This window comes from Oncorhynchus masou, chromosome 27 (genome assembly GCF_036934945.1).
Source record: "Oncorhynchus masou masou isolate Uvic2021 chromosome 27, UVic_Omas_1.1, whole genome shotgun sequence".
NCBI lineage: Eukaryota > Metazoa > Chordata > Actinopteri > Salmoniformes > Salmonidae > Oncorhynchus > Oncorhynchus masou.
Genome location: NC_088238.1, coordinates 33,689,067 through 33,700,341, shown reverse-complemented (window position 1 = coordinate 33,700,341; position 11,275 = coordinate 33,689,067). Strand labels below are relative to the sequence as shown.

The 11,275-nt window shown below is 43.1% G+C and overlaps 1 protein-coding gene across 2 annotated transcripts in view; it reads right to left on the bottom strand.

The window, feature by feature from the left end:
• Positions 1–1,944: 1,944 nt before the first annotated feature.
• Positions 1,945–11,275, bottom strand: part of LOC135516055 (copine-8-like) — a 121,416-nt gene continuing 112,085 nt past the window's right edge. For both annotated transcript variants that reach the window (XM_064940050.1, XM_064940051.1), the window contains 4 exons: positions 9,700–9,802; positions 8,155–8,212; positions 7,934–8,007; positions 1,945–5,995 (listed from right to left, as the gene is read on the bottom strand). In XM_064940050.1, the coding sequence (XP_064796122.1) occupies positions 5,759–5,995; positions 7,934–8,007; positions 8,155–8,212; positions 9,700–9,802 (472 nt within the window). In that variant the 3' untranslated portion in view covers positions 1,945–5,758. The remainder of the gene's footprint in view (positions 5,996–7,933; positions 8,008–8,154; positions 8,213–9,699; positions 9,803–11,275) is intronic.

Below are 11,275 nucleotides of genomic sequence, written 5' to 3'. Positions count from 1 at the left end.
GTGTGTTTGGCTGCATTTACACAGGCAGCCCAATTCAGATATTTTACCATTAATTGGTATTTTGACCAATCAGATCAGCTGGTCAAAAAAACAATTAGTGGAATGTCACGTTCTGACCTTAGTTCCTTTGTTATGTCTTTGTTTTAGTTTGGTCAGGGTGTGAGTTGGGGTGGGTAGTCTATGTTCTTTTCTCTATGTTGTGTTTATGTGTTTGGCCTGGTATGGTTCTCAATCAGAGGCAGGTGTGGTTCGTTGTCTCCGATTGAGAATCATACTTAGATAGCCTTTTCCCACCTGTGTTTTATGGGTGATTATTTTCTGTTTAGTGTTTTTCGTCACCTTACAGGACTGTTCGTTTTTTTGTTTATTCACGTTGTTATTTTGTATTTCAGTGTTCCATTATTAAAATCATGAGCACGTACCACGCTGCGCTTTGGTCCACACCTTCTTTCACCTACAAAAACCGTTACATGGAAAAAAATCTGAATTGGGCTGCCTGTGTAAACACTTTGGATTTGAGGTCAAAGGTGAATATTTAGAATGGGCGAAGATCTTCGGGTCAAAAATGTTGCACAATAAAACTACGGAAGCAATCAACAGTGTGTAGATACATGTACCTATCTGTCCATCAACAGTTCACTCTACACAGCACCTGCATGTTACTGGATGTGCGTACACTACTTCAAACGAGAACATTTAGGACGGACCAAAAACATGTTGGAGACACGCAATGTGTCCATGTGAACAGATTGAAAGATTATAATGAGTGGAAGTTTCAAGGTATAGAGCTAATTAGTAGTGAGTGGCATTGAAAACATAATTAAAAGGTTTTCAACAAGATGGTTCTTTATTTAAGATAACAATTTTGCTCCGACTTGTGAACGCATACGTGTCGCATTTAAGCATCTAGACCAGTGGTCACCAACCGGTCGAGCACAATCGACTGGTCGATCTCCAAGCCATTCCTAGTCACTCACCAAACATTTCTGTAAAAAACAACAATAAAGCCTTGCGTTTCTATTTTTTAACATTCGTTCTGAGCTGTTGGCGGTAGGTGCATTTGAATTAGTAGACCTTCAGCAGCCCGCAGATGAGCTTCCCTGAGACAATTTCTGTAGAAATTCTTCGGTTGTACAAACACACAGTTTCATCAGATGTCCGGGTTGCTGGTCTCAGCGGATGCCACAGGTGAAGAAGCCGGATGTGGAGTTCCTGGGCTGGCGTGGTTACACATGATCTGCGGTTGTGAGGCCAGCTGGACGTACTTCCAAATTCTCTAAAACGATGGCGGCTTATGGTAGAGAAATTAAAATTAAATTATCTGGCAACAGCTCTGGTGGACATTCCTGACAATTGCATGCTCCCTCAAAACGTGAGACATCTATGGCAATGTGCTGTGTGACAAAACTGCACATTTTCGAGTGGACTTTTAATTGTCCCCAGCACAATGTGCAACTGTGTAATGATCATGCTGTTTAATCCTGCTTCTTGATATGCCACACCTGTCAGGTGGATGGATTGTCCTGGCAAAGGAGAAATGCTGACTAACAGGGATGTAAACAAATTTGTGCACAACATTTTAGCTCATGAAACATGGGACCAACACTTAAGATGTTATGTTTATCATTTTATTCATGATACTTGCCACCCACACAGATGGTTTTCTTAGTTATTTATTTATTTGATCTTTGTGTCCAAACTCTCTGTGATCCTTTGTCCCTGTTCAGGACCTCAGCCTCCCGAATCCTCTGCCAAGGGTAATAATTATTTGCCAGTCGGCCAAAAAAACATATTCTCCTTCTGCAATTAGAACGTCACACCAACACACAAAACAGTCATTGGAAGCCAGGAGGAGAAGAGAAGGCTGGAGTGATCTATTGAGAAGTATTTTCTGTAAAATGTTGAGAAAGTAATGCATGCAAAGAAAAGCACTTCAGCAGAAAGTTAGTGTTTAGTAAGAATATTTATTTAAAAATCAGTAGTTTAATACAGAAATAGTCATCTATAATATGGATTACCAGACAATCAGAACTTCAGTCAGGCTTTCATCTGATTTACCACCGATTCCAAAAATACAATATATTTTTTCCCCCATAAATGAAGTTATGCAAAGAAAATATACACTAGAAAAGCAAATATTGTACACTGACACAAAATAGAGAACAAGTCAATATCTGAAGGCATCGCACAAATTCCAAGAAATCAGTGAACGTTTTTAAGGCAATTTTGTACAGTTATTTTCATAGATTTTCTTTTTCCAAAACACCCAATTATAACAAAAAGAACTGGTGCATCTCATGTAAAACTGTACATGCAAACATAGTGCCCGTTATAAGTAGATATGATGAGCATACAATATATTATTTGTATATCTTTAGTAAACAAAGATCACGTGTGTCAACTCACATGGTCTGTTAAACTCTGGCACACACACACACACACACACACACACACACACACACACACACACACACACACACAGCTTGGCAAGCAGATGGCAAGAGTTGTAGCACTAGCAAAGCAGTGAAAGAAAAGAATGATCCTTTCCATAGTAGTGTGAACTGAGAAAGCACTAAGAAATGACAATGTCAGTAGTCCACGATGGTGACCATGGTCTCAGCGGTATGTGTGTCTGTGTGTGAGCGGTGTGCGTGTGTATATGCACGCACACACGTGTGTATCCACACTGTGTCAGTTGCCTGTGGGTGGTTAATGGGAGCCTATAACGATCTCTAGACTGTGACCCAAAGTCGTAATGATACCTCCTGCTCTGCTCTGCTACAAGCCCAGTGGGAGACTGCAGCACAGACTCAGACAAGCTGGGTTTCATATAACACACTAGCTGTTCCCCACATAATGCATTTATTTTGACAAGAGCCACGTGGTGCACTATATGGATTTCGCTAGGGTTTCATATGATACACAGACTCAAGGCTAGGCTACAACTACAGACGCAGAGCGCCAATTATGGAAGGCTTTCAAATGTGTGAGAAAAACACAACGAAAGAAGACATTAGTGAAAGTCGTGAGAAAAGAAAAATACAGTGTGTTTCTACTATATGTCTTTTTTTAAACAAGGCAGAGGTTTCTTATCAAATATATGTTGTGTAAAATGTATGGGTTAAAATGACAGACTGTCATGTTGAATATACCGAGTGAGGTTATTCTCTTTCTAGGCTAGCCAACATCTCTCTGTATAGGTTTGGCACTGTGTTGACTCAGGCATGTAACACTAATGCCCGTACTCTTCTGACTACATCAGAGGGTTGACCTGTTTGTCTACTTCTGTCCAGGGTCGTTCCACCTCAAAACACACAAGAAAAAGGATATATATTGGCATTTTCACACGTCGTGTTCAAATCAATTACGTTATCACAGATGATTTGGATATGAAGCACGGAAATGCTAATATAGGTACTATTGACTTGCATTGGATGTGTGCGACAAATGCTAAAAAGTTAGAATTCAAAACAGTGGCCAGGTGAACAAAACCAAAGAATGGGATGCTGTCGTACTTTGTCCATAGCCTGCCTACAGGGTACGGAAACCAATATGTAATTTTGTAATTTGGGTGAACTATTCCTTTAACATTGACATAGAATGATGAAATGACATGGAACGACCCTCCAATGACATAACCCACTGGGCTGTATCCCCCTCTCTCACCCCTCTCTCCTCCTGCCATGCCAAATATTATTGGCTTGGAGTCGATCCTATTTAAGCATTGAAACACAGTCTATTGCACTCTGTGAGGCAGCGTCCACAGAGCTGCAGTGAGGCAGGAGGAGGAATTACACAGAGAGAGAAACAGAGGTGTTGCTATGTGGTTGAAGTGTGGCAAAGGGCATCGGTCTATCAGTAATGATATGGCAACAGACAGACAGGTAACAGACCGACAGTGGCACACACATGAAAATGGCAACAAATGGCAACAACTGCGAAACACATAAATGTGGTGTTGCAATGTCTGTTAATTTGATAAGGAATATTGATTGATATGCAACCAATCAAGTTATCAATTACACACCACCTCCATACAAGCACTAGCTAATAGTTATATAATGATAATAATTATTAGTATTATTAATAATTAAAAGGCAGATGATATAAACTCTAAGCCCATTAAGACAGCAGATTGAAGAGGATACCCTGGCTGTAAGAAGTAAAAGAGGGTTGACTGTGTATAATGGTTATGGGCCAGGAGTTTTTCCTCTGTGAGGAAAAACTCCTAGCCCTCAGTGGGTATTTGTTAATTGGTATTATGGGATGAGAATTACAATATTTAGGAAGAACACGTTGTCATAACAACCACCAGACACCATCATCTCGGGCCAACACATTCAGGGCTTAACATTTATAACAATTAAATAATATTACATATTTATTGGCACAACTCAAAACAATAAAATTACCTTAACAAGGCAACTTAAAACAATATACTTAAGAATATCAGCTTCCAAGGCAAACAAGCGGTTAAGAGCATTGGGTCAGTAACCGAAAGGTCGCTGGTTCGAATCTCTGAGCCGACTCGGTGAAAAATCTGTCGACGTGCCCTTGAGCAAGGCACTTAACCCTAATTGCTCCTGTAAGTTGCTCTGGATAAGAGCGTCTGATAAATGACTCAAATGTAAATGTAATAATAACACAAAAGAACAAGAACCAAACTGTTTTTGACCACTGGGCTTCTGCTGTTGTCTCAAACTGGATCTGAGAGCAGGTGTTGTTATTTAAATGGATTGGAAGGGAATATGCTGTTGGTTGAGTCACTGTTGTTCTCGACACAGTGAGAAAACCCGTGGGCACTCGCAGCGTGGCTGGCATGGGCACCCTATCGCCAAGGCAGTTTAGAAAGGAGCAGAATGCGCTTCAACAACAGAGTTAAAAGTTAAAAACATGGAACCCCAAAGCCTGAGAGCAGTGACAGGCAGGGAAGTGTAGGACCACAATGCATGCTCTGACGATACACTCATGCAAACGGACACATAGCATAGTACAGTACAATACAGTGGCTACTTGGACCTGCACTGTTGCAACCTCAACCTGACTCCCGTGGCAAAGACAACACGCTGCGAGATAGAGAGAATATCGATTGATATTCCAAAGTTTCATACTGAAAGAAGTACGAATATTATATAAAAGTGTCCAATGATAAAAAATCATTATCATTAACATGTACTGTAAACATTGAGTGAGAGTTGGAAGAATAGAGAGACAGAGTAGAGAGAGATAGAAAGAGACCAGAGATAGAAAGAGACCAGAGATAGAGGGAGAGAGAAGGAAATACATTTCCAGTACAACAGTCAAGTGATTCCACATCCAGAGACAATATAACCTTTTCACCACTCTGCTCCTGAAAAGGCCAGTCCCCAGGAAATTCCTTCCTATCCTCCTTTCATTCTTCCTTCCACCATTCATCCTTTCCTTAACTCTGCTATTCCATGCCAGGTGAGCTGGGAAGACCAGACTCTGTCTATCTGTGTCCCAGAGAGTGTCTCCATTTGCCGATATACAGAAAGTCCAGACAAAGGAACGCTTGACAACGAAAGTAAACATGCCCTTATTGACTCCATCTGCCCGTTCCAAAGTAGAACCGCTCGGTAAAAACATTCTGCCAGTCAGTCAGTCTCCATTAGTGCAATGAGAGAGAGAGCGAGAAAGCCAAGAAGGCCTCTCCTATCACTGAGTGATGCAGAGAGGAGAGAGACAAAGAAATATTTGAAGAGGTGTTGTTTGAGACCATGGGGCATCTCCGTACCCTTCAGATCTGCGTCTGCAGGGGGTGTCCTGGGGGGGTATTTAATGGGTGTCCATCGGGGCTCTGGACAGGGTACCCTGGGGGTGTGTAGGGAGGGGGTGTGGGCAAGGGCTTGATGCCTCTGGTCCTCATGTAGGAGAGGAACTGGTCAGGGATCTCAGCCAGGACATCCTTGGCTAGACGGGCCATACTCAGGATGTGGTTCCCTGTCCGGTCTATGTAGTCTCTGAACGGGACAAACTGGACGACAAGAGAAAGACAAAGACAGGGCTGGAATTAGTGACAGTACAGTTAATATATAGGTTTGTTTAGCTACTAAATGCTGAATCCTAACTGGAAAACCAACAGAGAGAAGAAATGGAGCTGGAGAAATATACTCTAATATATACAAAATAATGTACAAAAATAAAAGTATAGGCAATATATAGTAGGTGTTAGGCCATTATGTGTGAATTCTGCAAAATATTTCTAAAGACCTTTGAAAAACCTGTGTTGAGACTTTTTGGACCCACAGTACAAGTAAAGCATTAATTTATTCATAACAGTTGGCAAATTCAGAGCGAGGTGAAAGAGGCCTAGCTAATCAGCTATCAAAAAAAGCCTTTCGTTTCCCTCGTCTCTTGTTGCTATGTACAGTGCATTGCTAGACGCTCAGTCGCTTTCATATCTGAACTAATGAGGCTGGGGGCAGAGACAGTTTTATCACAGAAGTGTCTTTCATAGGGGCCCTGCCTGTCTGTGTGTAGAGGCAGCTAACTATCCAGACTGACAGATTGTGAGGGTGTGAGTGGGCTAGAAAGAGCAGAACGGACCTCTTTCTAGCCCACTCACACCCTGTGTGTGTGTGTGTGTGTGTGTGTGTGTGTGTGTGTGTGTGTGTGTGTGTGTGTAGACCTCCTAGCCAGGTCCACAGCAGAGCAGCCTTGATGTTCTCTCTGTGTTAACAAGGCTCACTAATGAGCAGGGGGAGCGTAATGATCTAGCCCTCTATCATATCATCCACACAGAGGGAGGGAGGTGAGGGAAGGGGGAAAGAGGAGGATGAGAAGGAGGAGGAGGAAGGGAAGTAGAGAGGGAGGAAGAGACGAGCCCATTCTGTTGTCCAACAGAGCAGGGGAAGCCCTGATAGGAAACGGTGCCTAATAGGCTATTATCATATAATGGTGGCTAACCATTTGGAATAGCATGGAGGCTAGCCATTTGGCCAATAGCATAGCATGGAGGCTAGCCACATCAGGGCTCATGTAGCATGGAGGCTAGCCATTTGGCACAATAGCATAGCATGGAGGCTAGCCACATCAGGGCTAATGTAGCCTGGAGGCTAGCCACATCAGGGCTAATGTAGAATGGAGGCAAGCCACATCAGGGCTAATGTAGAATGGAGGCAAGCCACACCAGGGCTGGGGTAATGTCCTGTGGGCAGATTCTGTGTGTAGACAGGACTGAATGGGATGCGTCACAGGTTATTTGGATGTATCAGGATTTGGGAGAAGGCTGTGCTTAAACTTCTTCGCCTCGAGTGCTTCGTGCATGTGCCCACACGGATAGGAAGGGGGGGGGCTTTGGCTGAGAATTTCCTTTTGCGAGGGTGGAGACTTCGATTATGCCGAAACTCTCAATTTCTAACATGTATGATCACAGAAGTTAATCAAGCAGCTGACCAAATTATGCAAGATTTGACCTCTTGGTTAACAGAGATTAGGAAAACCCTCTGCGGGGTTTCTGTCCATCTGGCCTGATGAAGGAGAGCAGAGCAGTTGGGAAGGATCTGAACTCAGACCAGATGTCTGTCTGTCTGACGACACAGATGTTAACTCTAATGTACAATCACTACTATCTGTGTAAAGGTCTTTTTTGTGCTTTTTTATGTGCGATTATGTTGATTCCCCCGCTCGGATTTCCTCCCAATTTGTTTTCGAGTACTTCTAGTTTCTAGATTCTACTACCATTGATCATCATTATGTGCATATAAACAGTATGTTGTAGCCTCTGTCCGACTGTTCTGAGCTATGCTATGCAATCAAGTGTATTTTTATAAAGCCCTTTGTACAATAGCAGTTGTCACAAAGTGGGGCCAGATGTTTGTGAGGCGTATTCTAATGCTCCCAAAACCCTACCTATTTGACTCCATGCATCTGGCAGCCGAGCAGTGGAACAAACAGAAGGAACACGGCGTACCTGAACAATGTCCCTCTCCGCATATCTTCCTCTCGACGAGATCCTCACTTCATCCCCGTCCAACTCGATCATCGCTGAGGAGAAACATGATACTCTAGTCATCATCTGCTCAGTGGAGTGTGTGTGTGTGTTTGTGTGTGTGCGTGCGTGCGTGCGTGATGCGTGTGCGCATACGCAGGTACGTGCATTTGTGCATCTGTGTGTGTTTGTGTGTTTCTTACCATCAAATTCTGCTGGTCCCACCCCTACGATGATAATCGACATGGGAAGACACGATGCCTGGATAGGACACGAGGAAACAAAGTTGAGTCCCATATTCTTCCCATTATGTCTGTGACATAACGTCGAGTCTGTCACACAGTATAAATATTCATAGGATTCTGTCAGACAGTCTGAGAAATGAGTTTTATGAGTGATGTTGACTGAGAACCTATACAGCCTACAGCCTATACAATAAAGTTGATTCACCCCAAGCTGTGTCTGTGTGTGTAAATATTCATGGCGTGTGTCTGTGAGATGTAGCATCTTCCTGAGGGCTGCGTGGGACAGGAACACCTCTCGGAAGTTGGGGATGAGAAAATAAATAAATAAAAGTCCCTCAACTCACACTCCCCCAACACTTGTGTGTGTGTATGTGTCTGAGTGTGTGTGTGTGTGTGTGTTTGTGCCATAACCCCGCACCTGCTCTCTCCATCTTTATGAGTGATGAGTTAGTTTGACTGAGGTGTTACCCCAGGGCTGTAGAATGATGAGTTAGAAGTGTGTTCCCCAGGGCTGTAGAATGATGAGGGCTGTAGAATGATGAGTTAGTTTGACTGAGGTGTTACCCAGGGCTATAGAATGATGAGTTAGGCTCCCCATAGAATGATGAGTTAGTTTGACTGAGGTGTTTCCCCAGGGCTATAGAATGATGAGTTAGTTTGACTGAGGTGTTTCCCCAGGGCTATAGAATGATGAGTTAGTTTGACTGAGGTGTTACCCCAGGGCTATAGAATGATGAGTTAGTTTGACTGAGGTGTTTTATAGAATGATGAGTTAGTTTGACTGAGGGCTGTAGAATGATGAGTTAGTTTGACTGAGGTGTTTCCCCAGGGCTGTAGAATGATGAGTTAGTTTGACTGAGGTGTTTCCCCAGGGCTGTAGAATGATGAGTTAGTTTGACTGAGGTGTTACCCCAGGGCTGTAGAATGATGAGTTAGTTTGACTGAGGTGTTACCCCAGGGCTATAGAATGATGAGTTAGTTTGACTGAGGTGTTACCCCAGGGCTGTAGAATGATGAGTTAGTTTGACTGAGGTGTTTCCCCAGGGCTGTAGAATGATGAGTTAGTTTGACTGAGGTGTTACCCCAGGGCTGTAGAATGATGAGTTAGTTTGACTGAGGTGTTTCCCCAGGGCTGCAGAATGATGAGTTTTTCAGAATGTCTTGTTTACTTGTTTATCTAGGAACTGATCCCAAGTCAGCCTTTACCTCTCCCTATATATATATATATATTTTTTTTTTACTGTGCCCACTTCATCTCACCTGACAATGATAATACAGACAGTGATGTCCGTACTGGCCATCTAGTGACTAGGGCCGGGATCCAATTAGATCGTGGAAAATTCAGATCAGATTTGGAAAATTGTCCATTTAAAGGTCCGATTGATTGAGGTCAGGTCCGATTGATTTAAAGGTCAGATTCCGATTGAGCCGACATATGCAGCGTTTACCGTGAATGTGGTCTTCGCCAAAGTGGGAACATTGCTTAGCTGTTGTTGTTCTTACGTTGACAATGGACTCCTTGGTCTGGGCCATGTCTGAGATGACTCCATCTGTGATGATGAGAAGGACGAAGTACTGAGAGCCATCATTCACTGACGCAGCATACCTTCAGACAGCAGAGATAAACACAGAGTACATAGGTGAGCCACACAATTGTTTATATTATCCATAAAACCCTACATTATACAATTGTCTTTATTTCCTACAGATGTAACCTTTCAAATCCGGCATGAACTGGCTGGGTAGTGATATTATTTCCGGCACCTACTTTACACAACATGGGCCCTGGCCTCTAACTGCTTCCTGTGCTTCTCAAACACACGTAAGGTGTGAGCAGAGACAGAACATCAGATGCTTGCAGCGTCGGATACAGAGACGAAGACAGAGAAGTCAATTGAACAGTTATTAAACTGCGAGGAGCGTGAGGCAAGGCAGAGAAGGAACGGAGTGGTTATTATTAAAACGAGGGGGCGAGTGGCACACGGCGAAACGAGGAGATGAGACAGAGTAGATGAGAGGAAAGGAGGGAGGGGGTAAGGTAGAGTTCTAGGATGGCACTAATGATTGTGGATTCTGAAAGCCACACACAAATTTTGCACTGGGTTGTCACCCCTCAACTCAATATTTCTAACTTGGCTTCCGAGCAACAACAAATAGGCACACACACATGCATGTGGATGCACACACACACAAATCTGTTAATCTCAAGTCTTCTGACAGCACCTTTACTTCATTAAGGAAAACTCATTAAGGCTTAAGGACTCTGTGTGTGTGTGTGTGTGTGTGTGTGTGTGTGTGTGTGTGTGTGTGTGTGTGTGTGTGTGTGTGTGTGTGTGTGTGTGTGTGTGTGTGTGTGTGTGTGTGTGTGTGTGTGTGTGTGTGTGTGTGTGCGCACATGTATGTGTGTGGGAAGGACTTGTGTAGTCATTGTTCACTCACACAAACAACATGTTTACAGGTTAACTAAAGAACAGAATGTGACAAAAGTACAAAAAAAAAATACTGTTTTATGTAACAGCTCAGAAGCACCTTTTATGGGACTCAATTAACGTTAAAGTTCTACAGTGGAATGTTGTCACACTGATTATTTGTGAGATTATCTCTGTGAGCTGTGCTTGTGAGCTGAGTAGCATAGTCACACTTAAGAATCGAAGAATCTCGGTTAAGTGTCCGTTAGTCTTACCGTGTGGCCGAAACACTGTCACCAACTTAATACAGCATAATACTCTGTGAGTTATGTACCGAAACATCTACTTGCACTTCTAAAAGTTGATCCATCTCAGTTAACTCTCTGTTAGTCAGCAGACTTCCTCTGTTGGTCTTGCTGCTCTCAGGGAAACGACTCAATCGCAACACACAGCCTGCGTCGCAAATGGCTCATTGGAACGCAGAGGACAGTGAATCGATACACACGTTCAGGCCATCTTAGTTAGTATTGATCTACTCAGGACTCAGGAATCATGACATATGGCTCTATATAGACATATGGCTCTCTCATGCCTGGGAGATTTAGGTGTGCATTGGTAGGAATGTGATCTGAAATGTAATGAAGGAAGACCTGTAGATGTCGCCCTCTGTT